The 20,398-nt window shown below is 49.0% G+C and overlaps 1 protein-coding gene across 1 annotated transcript in view; it reads right to left on the minus strand.

Moving 5' to 3' along the window:
* Positions 1-20,398, minus strand: part of BRD4 (bromodomain containing 4) — an 89,636-nt gene that overhangs the window by 28,866 nt on the left and 40,372 nt on the right. The window contains 3 exon segments of the mRNA XM_034657934.1: positions 1,107-1,242; positions 2,551-2,688; positions 6,854-7,172. Of these exon segments, the coding sequence (XP_034513825.1) occupies positions 1,107-1,242; positions 2,551-2,688; positions 6,854-7,138 (559 nt within the window). The 5' untranslated portion in view covers positions 7,139-7,172.

The following is a 20,398-nucleotide window of genomic DNA, read 5'->3' on the forward strand; positions in this document are numbered from 1 at the left end:
GGAGAGCGGAAAAATGTTCCTTGGCGCTTTCGGACAGAGCTGTGTTCATTCCCAGAAGCACTGCCTTCTGAGTAAGCAATTCTGGCAGGGGGCCGGCATTGGCAGCCGTGGCCAAGGTTTCTGGAAACTGGCAAGCTTCCACCTCCCTGAGCCACAGGAGGAGGCTGGACGGCTGCTGCCCTTTGTGACCGGCTCAGACTGCCTCCCTGCAGCTGTGCGCGTGAGCCCAAACACACAACGCCCCGTGTCTGTCCCATGTGCAGACTAAACTCCTGGTCCCAGGCCACAAGGGCAGTACTCCTGGGTGTTAAGGATATAGGACACCTCTTGGCAGGATCCACGGGGTGACCCTCAGGACCACCTCTTCTTGGCTGCCCCTCAGCACTGTCTGGGATCCAGCCAACCCCCTTTGCTCCAGTGAAGCCACCACTTCTGAGCAGGGTGGGAAGCCAGGTGAAAGCCCTCTCTCTGCAGAGAAGCAAACAACTCACAGCATAGGCCACCACAGCACAGAGCTGAGGATGGCAAGATGCAGAAGGCAGCCCTTAGAGCTTTTCCCCGACAGAAACATTTCACTGTTTCTCCTCCCTCCCCACCAGCTGGCCTTTGGAATCCTGTGTCAGGCTAAGAGACAGGGGCAAGGAGTGGAAGGCTTCACTTCAACTTAAGCAGCATCATAAAGCAGGCATGGCTCTGACATAAGCACCTTAAGGTAATTAAAATAACCAACCTTGAGGTTCCAGGATAGGGATTATTAGTTAAAATTGCCCTTGGCCAGGTTAATTTCTTTTCTCTAAAATGGGGTGAAGAATTCAAATAACTCAAAAATGCTCTGAAAAAATTATACTTCCTTTTTAACCGAAGTCCACCAAAAAAGGCAGGGCCCCATTATTTCTACTTTGTGGGAGGTCACCCAGTCATGTGACCCTCTGGGACACGTCCACTGCTAAGCCTGCCAGCCCCCCGACCCCAACCCTGACCCCAGCCCCAGCCCCTGGCCCTCCACTGAACCTGGAGAAGGCGCAAAGACTGGGGAGAAGGAAAGCCAATGTCCTTGCTGTTTCAGTGTGAAGCCAACAGTGCTGGGTGCACTGGAGGTACCCTACCTGCTTCTTTTCTCCCACGTCCTCTTCCTTTTGCCTGGACTATCATGATCTCGGTTTCTTCAGTGGGCAGTTCATTGATTTTCTGCAAGAAGAGCTTCTCCAGAGCTTCTGCCATTAAGACTATGTCATCTCCAGGCTGGAAAAGGAGACACGGGGGTGAGGGTCAGAAAGCCCTCACCACCTCTCCAGACAGAGCAAGAGCTCCCCACCCTGTGCCACCCACTCCATGCTCCAAAGCATCTGGTATCATAGTCAGGGTCCTTCCCAATCTGAACCCTAAAGGGCCACAATAGTTATACCACCAGATTATCACGAAGGCTCATGTGCCTGAACCAGCACCCATCTGCCTGCACCTCCCTCTCATTTTTTAAACTCTGGCCTGAGAAGCCATCCTAATGCCTTAAGTATCTAACAAGCCCTGCCAATCACTGACAGAAGCCCTCCTTTGACACAATTCAACTTCACTACAAATACTTGAATTACACAGGATTTCTTGCCACAGATACATTAGCAGGGCTCTGATAATGCTCCCCAGTGTACCCTCAAGGCAGCTCATCGGGGCTCGGGGCAATGCCTATCTTGAACTGCATTATGGATCCCCACTCTGTTGCCTTGTCTACAACATGCTATTCCCACTCAGCTCTAACCCGAGAGAACCTTATCTGTGCACATGTTACTTAAACCTAGCAGTGGGAGCTAAGACTTTAAAAAAACACAGTAAACTTCAAGAAACTCACCTACCCATCTCTTCTGGGCAATTTTACCCACTACACCAGCAGAGGCCAAAAGCTGAGTTCTGTATAGGGTCTCCCTCCAGAGCCGTTCTATATGAAAGGGTTGGTTTTAATCACATCTGTGGTCTGAACTGTAAACAAATGATCTGGCTTCATGGCACAGCCGAGCCGAAAGGTTTGGCTAACGGGGTTAAGAAGTGACCTTCAGGTCTATGTGTGAGATCAGGGGACATTCAGTTCTATGGCCACGAGTTGTCAATTGTCATGTCCACAGTTCCAGATGCAGTGGGCCCCATCACACCCTCTCTTACTTTGAGGTTTCTGTTTGAGCACACCTTTGCACAACTACATTTTAGTAGGCTCCTTCCTGACCATTTGTATCACCCAAATGGGACTGTTTAATGAGTCATCACTGTCACTCACACCTTCTCTAGACCATGCTCAAGAACCAAAATCCCAAGCACATGCTTCAAGCTAACAAGGATGGCTTGGAAGTCAAACAAGGCCAGCACCCTCCTCCCCGAAAAAGAAACACCCAGGCACAGGCAAAACCATGGGTCCCATTATTTCTGCCTCCAAATGGTCTCCTCCCATTACACTAACCCCACCTGCTCCCAAGCACCCCTGCCCACAGACTCCAGATATGCCAGCCTCCTTATCTACCCCTCCCCTCCCCTCCGGACAGCTGGACATATGCCACCACATCTCACCTTGTTGTAGATGTAACAATTTGTAAACATAGTGTTGAAGTCCTGGATACATTCCTGAGCATTCCAGTAATAGTTGTTTTCCAAGCGCTTCTTTATTGTTCCCATATCCATAGGTGTTTTAATGATTTTATAGTAATCCTGGAGAGCAAAGAGAGCAAAAGGCCAGTGTCACCTCCCGGGCCATGCAGCACTCATGGTGGGCCTGTGGATCTCACTCTAGGAGCACAGGTGAGAGCCACAGCACAGACTGAAGCTCTTCCATGGTCTCGGCAAGCAATCTCAAGGGGAATCCCAAGATAAAGTGAATCAGGGAAGAATTTTTATTTTTTTTTATAAAGATTTTATTTATTTATTTGACAGAAAGAGAGACAGCCAGCGAGAGAGAGAACACAAGTAGGGGGAGTGGGAGAGGAAGAAGCAGGCTCCCAGCGGAGAAGCCTGAAGTGGGGCTCGATCCCAGAACGCTGGGATCACGCCCTGAGCCGAAGGCAGACGCTTAACGACTGCGCCACCCAGGGGCCCCAGGGAAGAATTTTTAAATGTTGGGTGGCAATCTGGAGGAAAAATGTGCAAGTCTGTCAGCTGCCTGGTCTGGAAACAGGTTGTATTTATGGAGATCTATGCTTTTTTTCTAGTTGTTGTTGTATTTACAGAGATCTATGCTTTTTTTCTAGTTGGTGGTGGTGGTGGTGTTAAAATCCTTTAATTTTTAATAAATAATGGGGAAAACATATAGCCTTCTTAAAAGCACTTCTTATCTAATAAAACAACCCCATGGCAAGTTCTACTTTTCCTCTACCATTTGAAATGTTACTGGTCCATAAAATGCAAAAAACTATGGAACCAGCATTAAAGCCCACCTGGAACAACTGGACTCCCTGCTTCTGGACACACTGAAGAACCACGGAGCAGAAGCCTCCACCTTCACTCAAGTTCATCGCACTTCCGTTTCTTTTACTAGCACACAGTCTTTCTAAGGATCCATCAGTAGTATCTGGATATAGCTGAACAACTAACCAGGTTAATGAGGAATCTGGACAATCTGTACAATCCTCAATTTAAAAAAATCCACAGACCCTACTCCTCAAAGCTTCAGATCTTACTCTATAAGTGCCAAACAGAAGGAGTCAGATGGCAGGTGGAGATATCCTAAAGCCCTTCAAATGAAACTCTACTATTCCCACCTTTTCACTAAATCTAAACCTATCCTAAAACTAAATGTTTATTTTTAAAAACTACAGGAGGTGTCTTGGGGCAGAACAGGCAACGCAACAGGTTTCCAGGCAGAAAGATCAAACAGAGCGAAGGCAGGGAGACCTGTGTCATCTGCCCCACTCCAAGGTCCTCAATCTCAGAGTCTCCCGTAATTGGGCACGAGTGGGATATCAGAACCAAGTTCAAGTGGGAACCGATGGCAGAAAGGCCTATCCTTTAGCAAGTACCAAGGTCTCGCCTGGAAATGGTGGACAGTACTAAAAAGGTGAGCACAGGGTGTAAGGTTTTAGGTTGCTCTGACACCCGTGAGAAAGGAACAAAAACAACAAGCTTACACATAACGAGTGGCAGAGATCAAGTCCCTGACCGGATGAGGGCTGCACATGCATGCCTGGGTACCCTGGCCAGGAGGCCACAAGGACAGATTGCACCAGACTTTCTAACCTATACTATGGCTCTGACCACCTTTCCCAAGAGAACCAAAGCCAAATATATGTGCCCCAGTGGAAACATATTTTATTCTATGACCGACAATGGTGTAAAAGGCTTGAACCGCCCAGGGCCTGTCAGGTGGCTCAAGGGCAAACAGGACAGTTGTTGAGGGCAACGCACGCTGAAAAGGGGGCAGTGGGTTTAGGGGCATAACAATCCAACTATACATGTTTACTGAACAAGAGAGGCAGGCATTCTAGTGAAAAGTCTAGTAGGGATCAGAGGCCAAACGCAGGCCAAGACTCCTGGAAGGTGTCAGAAAAGAAAAAAGAAGGAACCCTTCTTTTGGCGGCTGTATTAACATTTCCTCAAGGAGAGGAAGAAATGCTTCCAAGGAGAGGTCCCGGGAAAATGGGGCTTTGAGCATGACATGGCTCCCAGCTGACCAGCCCCACCCTGCTTCTTTGGGCCAGCTCCTTGCTCTCCCACCTCCCTGAAGATACAAGATCAGTGGCACCTTCCAAAGCCCTCTTCTTCCTAGTCAGAGCTGCTGAGGGTGACATCCAATAGTCACAGAGACAGAGATTCACCATGACCCCTGGGGAGCCTGGCCTCCACTTCAGTGAATGACCTCAAACTCCCCCAAGCAGTGGGCCTTACAGACCACCCACACCCATGTCTGTCCCACTGGCTGGGACACTGCTTCCTCAGGATCTCAGGTCCCCCAGTGCCCCCCTTTTCCTCTGTCTTCACCCTCTCAGCCCTCTGTGTCTTCCTGTGACAAACCAACCCCTCCTCCATTCTGGCCCTGCCGTGCTTTCCCTTCAAAGCCAAATTTCTTGAAATGATGGCTTCACATCCTCACCTTCTCATTCACACCGTCGGGAATCTGGTTTCTACTTCTGCGTCACATCTTCCTAAGGTCACCAATGCCCTCCTAAAGGCCAACAGGAGGGTCAGGTCGGAATCCTCATCTCTTTGACCTTCCTGTAGCCTCTGATGTGGGAATTGGGTGGGGGCGGGGCCGGTGCTCTCTGCTGATGCTTGTCCTGACTCTTCTGTTAAGCCTCCCACCGCCCTCTGGTGCTATCAAAGCCTCAGCACCCCTGGATCCCGTCCCCCCCCCCCCGTTCCTTCTGTCCCCATTCTTTGCATTTGCTCTAGGAAGGTCACCCTCACCTGTGGATCCTGCGAGGCTTGGCCCAGCCCAGCCCACTAGCCCAGTCCGAGGTTATGCTGTAGCAAACTCTCCCAAGAGCCTCCCCGCAGCAACTGGCAGGCAGTCTGCCTCTACTCCTTCTTATGGTCAACAGTAAGAGTAGCCTCTGAAGCCCAGATCTGGTAAGGACCCTCTTTTGTCTCCAACCCCTCTCTTGAGCTAATTCATGATCTAGACCTGCAGGGCCTCCTCCTGACTTGCATATGACAAACGCATATGACTCAGCAGACAGAGATAACTGGATAACTGCCACAGACAGGAGGGTCACACCACTGTATTCACCTGTCTTGAAACCGAATGCCTGGCAGAGGATGAGGTTCCTACACTGGTGCAGTTCTAACACTCACAGACCCCTGCCTGGGTCTATGGCAATAATCACCTAATTCCTCATCTGGGGGTGTGTGGGACTTAGCAAACAGCAGGGGTTAACTTTTTTCTTTTTTAAGATGTATTTATTTGACAGAGAGAGAGAGTGAGCACACGAGCGAGCACAAGTATGGGGAGAGGCACACAGAGGGAGAAGCAGGTTCCCCACTGAGCAGGGAGCCCAATGTAGGGCTCATTCCTAGGACCCTGGGATCATGACCTGAGCCAAAGGCAGATGCTTAACTGACTGAGCCACCCAGGCACCCCAGCAGGGGTTAACTTAAAAACAGTTGGACCTTGATGCTTTGAAGAAAAGAAAAAAGAGCATCTATCCTATTTCTTCCCTGAGGTTCAGTCAGATATACAAATTGATTTCCAGAACCATTTGTTAGGGATGTGGGCAAAAGGAAAACTCTACAGGAGAAGAGAAAAGGAGGGGTACAAAAGAATAAGAGCAAGTACACCGTGGCTATGACACAGCAGGTGGAGGGTGTGCAGAGAGGCTGCTGAGGGCACAGCTGCACCCACCCCTCTGCTCTCCAACCAGGCCCCCTGCATGTGCTTGCTCCCTGGGAGCTATTCCACTACCTTTTCCTGCCCTGTGCTCTGGGTGGTGACAATGATGATGCCGGTACCAGAGAAGATACTGCAGGAAACCAGTCCCCCTTCCACAGTGTGACCAACCACATCTACTTATCCTGAACCGGCCAACCATGTCTGAGAAGTAGGGGGCCTGGACCACCAATTGCTCCCACTTCAGCTCTGCTATGGAATCAGAAGGAAAGTTGCAAGCACTCCTTCACCCCTATTTCAACCGCTCTACACAGTATCTCCTGTACCCTAACATCTAAGAGCTTGTTACCGTGTGAGTTAGCACGTTCTCTTCCCCCTTCCTATTTCCAACCATCAGGACGACTGAAACCACTCACTCAAGGGCCTTGTGAGTATTGGGGACTTCAAGAGCTGGGCCCCAAAGGTATCTCTGTCCCCGCCACGAGCCCGCCCTCACCAGTAGCAACATGGGAAGAGACCTGGAGGACAGCAGCCCTAGGCCCTGCCCAAGTTACTCACAGGGAGGTTTAGCTTGACGGCGTCCACAGGCTGCTGGAAAGGCCACGCAAACTGGTGTTTCCATAGTGTCTTGAGCACCACTTTGAGCAGATATTGCAGTTGGTTCGTCTGCCTCTTGGGCTTGTTGGGGTTGGAGGTCTCTGGAGGCGGGGGGTTGGTGCTGGCTGCGTTGGCTTGCTGGGGTTGGGCCTGGGCCTGCGTTGTAGACATTTGGGTAGTTTCTAGTCCATCCCCCATTACTGGCAGATTTCTCAATCTCGTCCCAGGGCCGCTCTCCGCAGACATGCTACTGATCCCATCACATTCTTCACTGGGCACTCTACAAGGAAAGAGAAAAGCCATCATCAGAAACCAGGCAACAGATGGACACCACTCATAGTAACACGCGGCTGTGGCCTCCAAGGGCTGAGCTCCTCTGGTGGAAAGTGACTGGGCTGACCAGAGAGCCACTCCATGCACTGACTAAAAGGGCCCCTGTGTCCACTTTCCTCAAAGATGTATCCTACAGCAGGGAAGAGGGCTCAAGCACCAGCGGCGAGGGGCAAGAGGGACACAGGGCTCGGAGAGAAGAGCCGACCAGGAAGAGGCAAAGGCTGTGGACACTACTGAATCCATGCAGAAAGGGGAAAAATGAGCAACAAACCAGGTTTTCACAACATCTGAGAGTTTTTAAGGGACACTGCCTGTGTGGGAGAAAGGAGGACCTGCAAGCCCCCAAATGTGTCCTTTACATTAAAATTCTTTGCACCTGTGGCAAAGTCATTAATTCTGTTTGGTAATTGGGGACAGGAAGGGAGAGTGGCCCATGTAGTCCACTGCTGACTGCTCAGGGTAAAGCCTCACACTCAGCGAGACCACTTCCCTGGTAACTAAAAATATTGCACATTTGCTGATTCAAGAAATCCTACAAGCTGGGGCGCCTGGGTGGCACAGCGGTTAAGCGTCTGCCTTCAGCTCAGGGCGTGATCCTGGAGTTATGGGATCGAGCCCCACATCAGGCTCCTCCACTATGAGCCTGCTTCTTCCTCTCCCACTCCCCCTGCTTGTGTTCCCTCTCTCGCTGGCTGTCTCTATCTCTGTCAAATAAATAAATAAAATCTTTAAAAAAAAAAAAAAAGAAATCCTACAAGGTAACCACTGATAACCTAAAAATGAATCCACACTCCACTTCCCACTTTATTAACCAAGTTTTCAAAGCTCATTTCCTACAAGGTGACCACTGATAACCTAAAAATGAATCCACACTCCACTTCCCACTTTATTAACCAAGTTTTCAAAGCTCATTTAGAGAGAGATAAAAACGGCACCTCTTCTGACATGCACAGGGGATGTGAGACGAGACCCCCAGGCTCAAGGCCTGTATGAGCACCCCATCCTGTGCACTCCCCTCACCTGAATGACCCCTGCTTCAAGCCATGCCAACAACACAAATCCTGCTACGAGTATCCTTGCAATGGCAACTCTGTGCACCTCGTCCAGTTACTCTAACAAAACCACAGATCCTGGGTACATGTTGTTACTGCCAAACTGCCCTCCAGAAACACACTAACCCACCCTTTACTTGCAGTAGTGCCTAGAGTTCCCACACACTATTAATGAGAAGAAACATTTGTTCAAAAGTGTACTATTTGGCATTCTTTCTGTGTTTTGTGTTTCTGACATTTTTCTACCGGCAAGAAAAAGGAAGTATCACCTTTAAACCCAGTCCCTAGAATAAGACAGACTGTAATCTAGGAGCTGCCTGCATTTAATTAGCATCTCCAATAATAAACCTAGGAGTCCAGCGCGGGTAAGAAAACCTCTCTGGCTGAGGAAGTCAGTAAAGGGCTGAGGAAAAACAGATTTTACAACCACACTCTGGTAGGCAGAGATGATGAAAAAAGGACAAGTTCACTGGCTCTATCATGGCTTTCTTTCTGGAATACAGGACACACTATGCACTCTGGCTGCTAAAGTATTCCTTTATAATTCAACCCAAGCGTAATTTAAACCAAAGTCCCCACAAAGGTTTTTGTAAACGCAGTTCTGGCAAGTTAACAAATTTGAAAAGCACCAGACGAAAGCTTGCTGTATAAATGCAACTCCGTGATGAGTCTGTCCTAGGGGGCTGTGGAGAGCTGGAACTCCTGGGCTGAGGCTGACCACTCCCACGCATATGTCCTAGCTGCACAGCATGAGCCCAAGAGCCGACAAAACTAACCTGGTCAAGGAGACAGCATTCCTTCCAGGGTGCTCTGGCTGACTGTAGGTCTAGCTGTCAACTGGCTAGTGACCACATGGAGAGGACACTGCTACAAGGAGAAGGCTGCTGCAGAGAGGGGACCCAGGTGGGAACAGCCCAAAGCCATCACGTGCAAGACCCTGAATCTTACAGACTTAGTCTGAGAACTGAATCCACGTTTGCTTTAAGAGGAAAGACTGTTCTTTACCCTTTTTCACCAAACAAGAAAGAGATCTACGAGTGCCTTTTGCCTTCTCACGGATGGGATGACAATCACTCAAAACCCAAAACTGAATAACTCACTAATCATTTAGCTCACAGTAGGGACGACACTGTGGAGAGAAATACTAGTGCTACTATCCAAGGCACCGGAGCGTGGGTATGTTACAGCAGTGCAACTTAGAGGGGTCTAGATGTGGCCTTTAGCATCCAATGCTCAACTGAAGTATTTAATGAGGCCCAACTGTGTCCAAGACACCAGGTGAGTACTTATAGTCTGTGCCCTCTTAGGGTCATCCTGACACTCCAGAAGGGGAGGGAAGCTCCCATGGCAACCTCTAAAATGGGTGTGCTCTAATGGGAGAACACCAGCCCAGGAAGAACACTTAAGGACGGGAAATTAGGGGGGCTTTGCAGGTGTGAAGCCATTTCCTGGTACCTCTCGCATGGTGCTAAAGATGGGGAAGGAGCACCCAGAGCTAAAACCAGTCATCTGGCATCAGAGCCTGAGGGGGGACTGGAGGTGGGGAACTGGGCAGCAGCCTGCAGAGCACCTCACAATACGAGAGCGGTGCTCCAGGAGTTCAGGACCACATAGGGGCATTTCCCCAAATCAACTTCATTCAAAGATGGGAACAGTGAGAATATCGTGGACTACAATAGTTTCCAAGGGCAAATGTGACTGGATACGCCTGCTCCAGGCTGAGGAGACATAAGGCACTTCCCCTCTCCCCTCAGAGGTACTTCTGGTACAAGTTTGGCCAGAACTAATGGCCATGTGGTCCTGGAAAGAAGTGCCTGGGGCATGAATCAAGGCAGGACAGAAGGGATGGAGGCCCTACTAGGAGGGAGGGAGGCACATGAGGGTTGCATGAGGTGAGCCCAGCTGGGAGCTAAGAAAGCATTTCTGGGGTGGGCTCCAGAGGCCAGTGATTTGAGTAAATGCACCCCAATGGGAGCAGGAAGGAGACACATACAGATCCAGGGAGGGGAAGCACCCAAGGGAAGAAGAGACCACGGCTGAGTCACAAGTCATTGAGTAGGACCTGGGGAGAAGGGAGGAAGCATTCCAGAAGCTGCATTCAGCCATGCATGAAAGCCTTCAAAAAACGTGCCTTCACTGCTGAGGTAAGCAGCAAGAAAGACAGAAGATGGTTTCTCCAAGCTCCGAGCTTTCATCAATGAAGAGTGGGGCCTCAATCTCAGAGAAGCAAGGTCTACAGCCACCAGAGAGCAACATGTCAGGGCTCAGGTGGGGCTGTGGGAGGGTTCACAGGGCAGCTTTAGGGAGACAGCATTTAATCACCTGGTGTGTGTTTCCATTTTCATTTTACTCATTCCAGCGTTGACAAGGGAAGTCCCTGCCTGGTACCAGTGTAAAAGGTTGTGCACAGAGGTGCACAGTATGATCATCCACATAGAATTTAACAACGCTGTTTTGTTCTCATGATATTTAATTCTACTGATACCCATGTGTGGCTTTTGATTTAGCTTCCTTTCAAAATAAAGGTACTATAAACAAAAGAGTAAACTGATTTAAAAAAACAAAACCAAACACCTCCTCTCTGGAGGGGAGCCAGCCAACACGGACCATGGGCTCCAGGTGGAGAAGCCGGTGGGTCAGGAGAGTTTGCAGGAAACTGCTGGGGGGCGGTGAGGGATGGGAAGCCATGCACAGGACTGCAGGGACTCTGGAGCACCTCCCTCAAAAATCCTCCACAGGTAAGTAGAAGGGAGTACTCATTTATTGGGCAATTACAGAAACTGGAGTGGGGCCAGTGGGGCAGACATAGGGAAGAATGACACAGACAATGTGCCAGTTGGCCAGGATCCTTTGGTATGGTGGCCATGGACCAGGCACAGAGAGATACAGGACATGCTGAGTGCTTGGATAACAAGTATCAACAGGGAGGCAGCATCACAGAGAAGGAAATATGTCAGTGGCGTTTTTAAGGAGTCCTGGAGTTAGCTAGGAGAGGGTCTCCACGCAGCAGGACCAAAATGTCCACAGGAATAAAAGGGAACAAGTGTAAATGTGGCCCCATCATGAAGGGAGGCCGGATGCACTGAAGTGAGCCCGGGAGGGAGGGTAGCATTAAGTGAGTATAAAGAATGACATGCAGTTTGGTTTCTGCTATTCAATTTCTCCTAGAAAGCAACTTGAGAATTACACAGCCAAGCACATGCCAGGTAAGCTGCAGCCGGCAAGGGGCAGGGGCAGCCCCATTGTGGAGGAGACATTCTGGACCCAGGGCAGTGGAGGAGCCCTGTCAGCCACAAGGACACAGAATGTCAGGGGGCCAAGAGCATCCCACTGGGAGGAAGCAGTCCCATTTTCCATTAAGCAACGACATTATTCTGAAATCTCCAAGCAATGTCCTGGAGGCAAGATGAAGTCAAGGTAACTGACTTCTGGAACCTGTGGGCTATAGCCTTTTTTCCCTTTCCAAATGTCTTTCAGGGAGGCCAAGGGACAGAGGGCTCTGGATATAACCACTTTTCTTCACCTCTGAGCCGGGCCGGATGGGCCCTTGAGCCAAGGAAGCTGCATTTTTTGTTCACCAAATCAACATGGGTTTTTATACAGAAAGCCTGACCCTGGGGCGCCTGGGTGGCACAGCGGTTGAGCTTCTGCCTTCGGCTCAGGGCGTGATCCCGGCGTTATGGGATCGAGCCCCACATTCGGGCTCCTCTGCTATGAGCCTGCTTCTTCCTCTCCCATTCCCCCTGCTTGTGTTCCCTCTCTCGCCGGCTGTCTCTCTCTCTGTCAAATAAATAAATAAAATCTTTAAAAAAAAAAAAAAAAGGCTGACCCTAAATTTTGCCTCATTTCTGTGGTTTAAACCACTACCTTCACAACAAAAGCCAAAACACCCTTTCCTAACCAGCTCTCTCACATTTAATATACAGTAACATTTAAATCCTCAAAACAACTCTGAGATTGCTTCTGGTCTTATCCCCATTTTAAAGATGAAAAAACTTAGTCACAGAAAAATAACTTATCCACGAAGTAGAAAGATCAGACCTAACTAGTCACAGTAGCCCAGAGTCTAGCACAACTCCTGGGAAGTTTCAGCTGGATTTGGAACCAAGGAAGTCCTCATTTAGGAGATGAAAATACAACCCCAGAAGGGTCCAGTACAAATGGTCAGGACAGGCAGACCCATCTTAAGTAACATGAAAAATTAAGGACAAGACCCACACACTTCAACGACCGAGGTCAATTTCTCAAGGACAGAAACTGCTAGAGTTCAAATGGAAGGCATGATACAGTTTAAGAGATCAGACGGATCTGGGAGACACAAACACCTGAAAATCTCTTTGAGGAGGCTGTGAGGACAACCAATGACAGGGGACACCCATGGCCCCGATGTGAAGGATCACCATGAGATGCCCAGAACGCCCTGTTCCGCACTCATTCAGGCCTCAAGAGCACCCACACCTTGAGAGGCCATGCCCCGACAACCTGCACCTTGCAGCTCAGCCCTTACAGAACTGCAGGCAAGTACAATCCTTAAGAAACTTCCGAAGCCACTCACCCGTATCTCAGGAAAGAACACGAGGGAAACGAACAAGACTCTCTAGCCTGCTTTGGGCCAAGAAAGAGAGGCACTGGCAAGTAGCTCTGTGTAAGAGCCAGGGTGACTTCTCTGACACACAGGTCCAACTAGGTTGACACCTTAAATTCTTCCCACAGCGGTCACCCCCACCCTGCACTGCCCCCAGACCACAGCATCAACACTCTCAACAGAGCTACCACAGTGGGCCCCTTCCCTGTGACCCTGAGGACCTTTCATTTGCCGTAACTGCACCTGTGCTTCCCTGATCTGTCTACAGTGGCTTTGCCAGCCGGCCCCATGCACGCACACACACCTGGAAGCCCAAGGGCAGAGCCATCTTTATGTCATTCTTGTCCTCCTAATACACAGCAAGTGCTCAGTGAATGATTCAGGTACAGAAGACATCCTACACTGACCACACACGAACATCACCCTGGGGTTCTATTCTAGATCAATCCTGAAGCTTTGGAAAAGGAAAGCAGCTCTCGCTCTTACACAGAAAAATGTGGTGACTGCCAGACTTCCACTTGTTCAGCCAATGCATGCCGTGTCAACTACATGCCAGGCCCAGGACTCTGCGGTCAACATGACATTCTTCCAGTGATTAAGCAATACTTGGGCAAGTGCCGTAAGGAAAAGGGCCAGGCTGCTCTGGCCAAGGACAGGGAGGGTGTGCGCTCATGTGGTGGGTGGGGCAGAGAGGGACAGAAAAGGACCAGGCTTGTCAAAGAAGGCAGGACCAATGCTGTGACACAGGCACGGTCTGGAGGCAGGGGAGATACCACAGCATTTGAGGAGCTGATGGGGGGTGGGAGTGGAGACAAAGCACAGGGGCCATGTGGCCACACTGGGCTTTTGTCCTTCATGTGTCCTTGACTCGGTAGAGAATACAGTGGGAGGAGCAAAGGCAGGGTTGTGCTTGGATGGGCATGGAGGACAGATTCCAGGGTCATTCAGAACATGTAGATAGAATAGGAGAATCTCACTCCTGCTTGATGTTTCATTTTCAACTACACCTACACCACTTGCAGTTTACAGATGCAAAAGACAGAGAACCCAAGATGTGATGCAAAGGGACAGGGTAAATCAATGGCTCAGCACCAAGGCTAAATGGGGGAGAGACAAGCCGAAAGCTCAGAAACTCAAAAATCTACCTGCGCATGTAAGAACGGAGGATTCCTGTGATACGGCAGACATCATCTTCAAGCAAAGTTTTGAATCTAAAAGATCCTAAAATGCTACTGCCTGTTTTCATACCGACCTGTGGCCAAGAGTCAGGAGCCACCATTCACTGTGTTGAGTTAATTGAAGGACAAGGGACAGGAAAAGAATTTCACCTATTGTTTCCAACTCAAAGAAGGTTGCATGATTAAACTGGGTGTCCTATTCCTGGATCTATTCCCAACAGATATCCTACAATTTCCCAATTTAAGGAATAAGAAAAAGATGAAGAGAGATTAGATGGTTAGTGCCCTGGTCCCCAAACTGAGTGTCAAGGGTTTCATGGTATCTCAGAGGAGTACCACAGAACTACAGGTACAAGGTAATCAATAATTTCAACATTAGATAGCGTTATATGCCTTCTGACAATGTCACATCTTACAAAGCTTGGCATTCAGAAAATGCTGTAACGAAAAGCAAATACCACAGGGGTGCCTGGGTGATGTCGTCGGTTAAGCGTCTGACTCTTGATTTAGGTTCAGGTCGTGATCTCAGGGCTGTGGGACTGAGCCCCACACTGGGCTCTGCGCTCAGCAGAGTCTGCTTAAGACTCTCTCTGCCCCTCGGCACCGCTCCCTCTCTAAAAGTAAATAAAATCTTTTTAAAAAAGCAAATCCCACATAAAATCCGACATGGACCAGGAAATGCAGGTGGCAGGTATCGGATGTGGCTCTAAGGTCTGAGGAGTCAAGCAGTGCCCAACAGGCACACACATTCCATTAAGGAGTAACTGTGATTATGAAAGGGTATAATATTTTCCCTTTCAATTTCTGTGTTTTATTTCTTCAGTTATTGGGACATTAGTACTTATTCAGTGTTTGTATCTAAAACTACCTAATAAACAAAACTGTTAGGTATTTCCTTCGGCCTAGGAGCATCACAAAAAATAGATGCTGAGGATGCTGTGAACCAGAAAGTTTGGAAACCTCTGAGTTAATAAAAATAAAAATACAATTTTTTTTCCTAAGTAGGCCCCAGATTAAACATCCCTGCTTTCAGGGATACTGTCTGCTAACATCCCAACTCCTCTAAATGATCTGAGAAAATTTTAAGGACAGACAGTATTTAGCAGACAATACAACTATGTTTTTCAAATTAACAGAAAGTAAGTTTCATTTCCTGGAGATTAGGAGGCAAGACAGAAACTGACATGAGTAGGCTTGATTCTGGGACTTTGAGGACAAGCAAGAGAAGAGAAAGGCCATATACAACTGCCCAGAAATAAGCTGATTTCTGGATATTTGGCCCTAGTTCTATCCATCTCAAGAGGCTGAGTAAACCTAGTGGGTTGTGGCCAGGTAGATTTTGTACTTGTAGTTCCAACCGAAATCCTGGACTCTCAAAGGGCCCACAAAGGCAAGGGACGCCACCTCCACTCTGTCATGTTCACCCTAACTTGACACAGCACCTAGGCAGTAAGACACCAGGGAAAATAGGAGAAGTGCAGGTTAACTGGAAGGCCTTATGAATTCTCCAATGAAATACCGTGACGAGCTTTGTGCAAGCCATCAACACACTCACCTGCACTAGGGCCTAGGCAAGCTCATTGGTACCTGGGACGTCCTGGGCCAGTGCCCTATTGAGCACTTAAGCTGTACCTGCTTAGCTAATCCTCACTGCAACCCTACAAGGCAAGTGGCAATATCACCTTCATCCCTGTGGTAACACAGGGGAGTGGATGGTGGCCTGGTCAGTCAACTGGAGATCACCCGGGGCTGCGTGTATCTCAAGTACTCTGCTCCACAGCTGCCTCTGCTCACCAAGCACAGGGGCAGAGGCCCAGTTGACCAGCACTGCTGGGCCTGGTAGGACTGGCTGCTGGGCCTGGCAGGACTGGTTCACCCAAGGGCACCCCACTTCCACATTCTGGCATGTATTAATCAGCGGGCCGGGCCTGCCCCTCTGCAGAAGCAGCTGAATGCCATGTGACCCCCTCGAGCTGGGTCTCAAGTCAGATTTCCAGAAGTATTGTTTCCAAAGAATTTCCCCCCAGAAACAAATCAGAGCCAAGATAACTCTCACAGCACCTGGCTGTTTGTCGGTTTATAGTGTGACTCGGCCCACATCCTAGGTGAAATCTGAAACATACTTCCCTGCTGATGCCACAGGGACAGAGTTGAGGGAACAGAGTCCAAGTTGTTACTTACGTTTCCCACACAGTAAGGGCCACAAAGAGCTGTGACTTAACTTAAACCTGTTTCATGCCAAGCAAAATGCTAGCCAATGCCAGCTGACCCTGGCCCCTCGTGAAATTACAAGTTCACAGTTACACACATCCTTCAGAGGAAGACACCGCTCCACCATTGCAAGACTCTCCTATAAAGAGTCACTTGGGGGAAGTGCAAGATTCTACCCAGAGATAAAAAGAACGGCTTGGGGGATCCTGACTTTGGTAAAAATCTAGTACTTTCTCAGTACCAGTCAATTTCAACAAATCTTATCCTGTCCTAAGAACCTCTTTCTTGAAATGGTTACACTAGTTATGGAACACTAATATCAGAAGGTCCATTCCCTCCTGGTCCCAGAGCAAAAGATATTTCCATTCATGGCCACAGCCCATTTCATCGTGCATCTGTGGCAGTGAGGAAGCAAGAACAGGATTACTTTTCCATCTGACCGGCTCAGGCAGCTGGTGAGAAAAGCATTCGTGTCATCAGCCAGACTGCACTGTCTGGAGCCTGGCCAGTAGCTGTGTGCTAAGGCAGGCAGCTCTCAGAAGACTTAATCCTCCTTCATGCAGCTTGTAAACCCTGACTCCCACCCCTCAGACCTGCCAAGCAGGGGCGCATTACCTCAGACTCAGCCCTGCAGCCTGCCTTGAGCCAGGTGACCCAAGGTGGAGATGAGCCACTTTCCTGCTAGGGGAGTGGAGACACACACAAGCACTCTGCTTCCCAAGGGGGTGGGGGGATGGGGAGGAGGCACCAGGCTCACATGGACCTCGGTAGCCAGGAGGACTGGGAGCGAGGCCCAGCAGACCACAACACTGCCAATCAGAATTCCTTTCCTTTTGCTTTAGAAACCAATCAGCAGACCCATTAAATCAGGGGCACTAAGAATTCTGTGCCATCTTTTCCTGCAAAAGCTGCCAGAAGCTGGAGGGGTGACCAACTCAGCCACAGTAAAAAGTTCCATTGTTACATACGGTTTACATCATGGTGCTGATGGTTAGAAGTGGGTGGATGGACTTGTGAATTTGAAATGTTCCTGTGGGGGTGCCTGGGCAGCTCAGTCGGTCAGGCACCCATCTCTTGATTTCGGCTCAGATCATGATCTCAGGGTCGTGAGATCAAGCCCCACATTGGGCTCTGCACTGAACATGGAGCCTGCGTAAGATTCTCTCTCTCTCTGCCCCTATCCGGCCCCCTCAAATAAATAAATGAAATCTTTTTCAAAAAATAAAAAGTAAAATGCTTCTGTGAGGGGCGCCTTGGTGGGTCAGGTGGTTAAGCGTCTGCCTTCGGCTTGGGTCATGATCCCAGGGTTCTGGGATGAAGCCCCGCATCTGGGTCCTTGCTTCTTCCCCTCTCTGCCTGCCGCTCCCCCTGCTTGAGCTCTCTCGCTCTCTGTCAAATAAATGAATGAAATCTTTAAAAAAAAAAAAAAAAAAAAAAGGCCCTGGGGGNACAAAACTCTGATGTGGACAAGATCAAAACTGCTAAGCTAAAACATATTCCAGCAGGGGCAGGCTGATTTTTCCAATAAAGGGCCAGAGAGTAAATACAGTCAGGCTGTATAAGACATACAGTCTATTGCAATACTCCATTCTGCCACTGCTGTATTGTAAAACCAGCCCACTGACAATCCTTAGACAAATGAGTTGTGGCCGTGTGCCAATAAAACTCAAGACTGACCCACAGGCTGTAGTTTTGTTCCAAAGAGTTCTAAAGTCAAAGGAAGGGAAACATGTGACAAGTGTTATGTTAGAAAATGTTATGTTAGAGGGGCATCTGGATGACTCAGTCTGTTAAGCATCTGCGTTTGGCTCGGGTCATGATCCCAGGGTCCTGGGATCAAGCGCCTTGTCGGGCTCCCTGCTGAACGGGGAGCCTGCTTCTCCCTCTTTCTCTCCCCCCAACTCCCGCTGGTGCTCTCTCACGCCTGTGCACTCTCTCTCAAATAAATAAAATCTTTAAAATTAAATAAATAAAAGAAAGATAAACAGAATACAAAATTACAAATGAAATTAGGTAAAGATGTGCAAATGAGTGGGTACATGGAACTATAGGATAAAGTGGGACATAGGTGGTGGGTCTGTAGGTGACTATACCTATTAACTCTGAAAACCAAACCAATACATACTTAAAGACAGCCTAGCCTCTTGGTGATCAGCCTCCTTTCATAAGCCCCCACTGACCTCTGTTGGTGTGGTGCATCTCTCTGCCTGTCTGCCTCTTTACCTGGTGAACTGGCCTCCAGGCACTGCTTCTCAAAGCGGCCTTGACCTGGGCCAAGACTCCAAATTAGAGGCTGGAAGGTTATGATAGAAATACGATGCCATTAGAGGCGCCTGGGTGGCTCAGACGTTAAGCGTCTGCCTTCAGCTCAGGGCGTGATCCCGGTGTTGTGGGATCGAGCCCCACATCAGGCTCCTCCGCTTGGAGCCTGCATCTTCCTCTCCCATTCCCCCTGCCTGTGTTCCCTCTCTCGCTGGCTGTCAAATAAATAAAATTAAAAATCTTAAAAAAAAATATGATGCCATTAATACAAATGATGCATTCCCACTGACCTGGGTCTAGGGCTGTGCCCTTTATAGGAAGGTTAAGTGACATTTTTCTCAGGTTGCCTCTTTTTAAAGCTATTACTCCAGGGGCATCCAGGTGGCTCAGTCAGTTAAGCATCTGCCTTCGACTCAGGTCATGATCCCAGGCTCCTGGGATCGAGCCCCTCATCGGGGCCCCTGCTCTATGGGGAGCCTGTTTCCCCCTCTCCGTCTGCCTGCTGCTCCCCATGATTGTCTTCTCTGTCAAATAAATAAAATCTTAAAAAATAATAAAAAGCTATTACTCCAACTTCTTTACCTGACTTCACTTTTACACTATCCCCCCCCTTCCCCAGTTATCTGCTTTTCCAAAAGAGCTGCTATGGTGTACAGGGCACTGAGGTTAACCTACACTGTAATACGGAATGCAAAAGGACTGTTGATTCAAGTAGAAAAGTCCTGCTTTGAAAGATGAAGTCTGAGACCGGTACAAAGCGATGCAGACAGCAAAGCTGAGTAGAGAGCGAGGCTGGGTAGTTCTTCCTTCACTTAGATGAGGGTTTTCCAGGAGGAAGGACACACAGGTTTTCCAGTAGGAAGGACACATAGACACCTGAAGATTCTTCTGTTTTACTGGGAAAACAGAAGAATCTTCAAGGCACCAAGAGTGGGGGTCAATGTTCACCTCTCACAGGACAGTGAAAACGACTGAAATGAGGGGGAAAAGAGTGAGAAGCTAGGATTAGTCCCAACTAGGCTGATAATATATAGTCTTGGGCTGCCCCACGAGATCAGAAAGCTTCTGAGGATGACATCATATAGTATCCTCTGGAACCCTCTCACTTCCAACAAAAGGATAAAATCAAGTTCATGACCCTCATGAACAAACCTTAAAACTACTTAAAAAAGACAGTTAGCTATGGTGTTTCCAACACATCAAACACCCGGGAAACAGGTTAGTGCTGGATCAATGTCAAACTCTTTGGGAATCTGGGAGGCCAAAAAGAGGGAGGTGAGTGAAATGCAGGTGATGAACAACCTGCACAGCCAGTGGCTAGCACCACACAGGGGAGAGGTGGTCCACTGCCTGTGGCTGAAACATTCCAGAATATGCCAGCTCAGCACACAAGTCAGCTGTATGTAAGTGGAAACAACATTCAACACGTGAACAGACCCACGAGCGGGAAAGGCAACATTCCAGTCAACGTTCCTACTATTTCACACCCTGGGAAGCAGATGTAACAGGGTGGGGCGGGATAGATTTCCCAAGAGCACACCCTGCCTCTAAACTTCTCTTCAAATCAGTAGCATGGTGGCTGAGAGCAAGACTCAAGGTGTCCCTGGGACCCACCTATGCTCACTGGGGACAAATGGACACCAGGAACAGGGCCAGCAAAGGTGTTTCCAGAGATGCCATGACCACTGAGAGCCCTCACAGAGAGAAAAGGGCAAACCAGGTCTTCAATGGCCAAGAAGACACAGAGAGACATGAAGACGTTCCAAGGAGCCAGGAACAGTGAATCCATGAAGGACAAGGGCACGTGCGGACTCTGGGTTTAGAGCTGCAGGAAACTGGTTACACTGATGAGCTGATGTTTGGTGGGTAACCTTTACCTCAACAG

This window comes from Ailuropoda melanoleuca, chromosome 4 (genome assembly GCF_002007445.2).
Source record: "Ailuropoda melanoleuca isolate Jingjing chromosome 4, ASM200744v2, whole genome shotgun sequence".
Classification (NCBI taxonomy): Eukaryota; Metazoa; Chordata; class Mammalia; order Carnivora; family Ursidae; genus Ailuropoda; species Ailuropoda melanoleuca.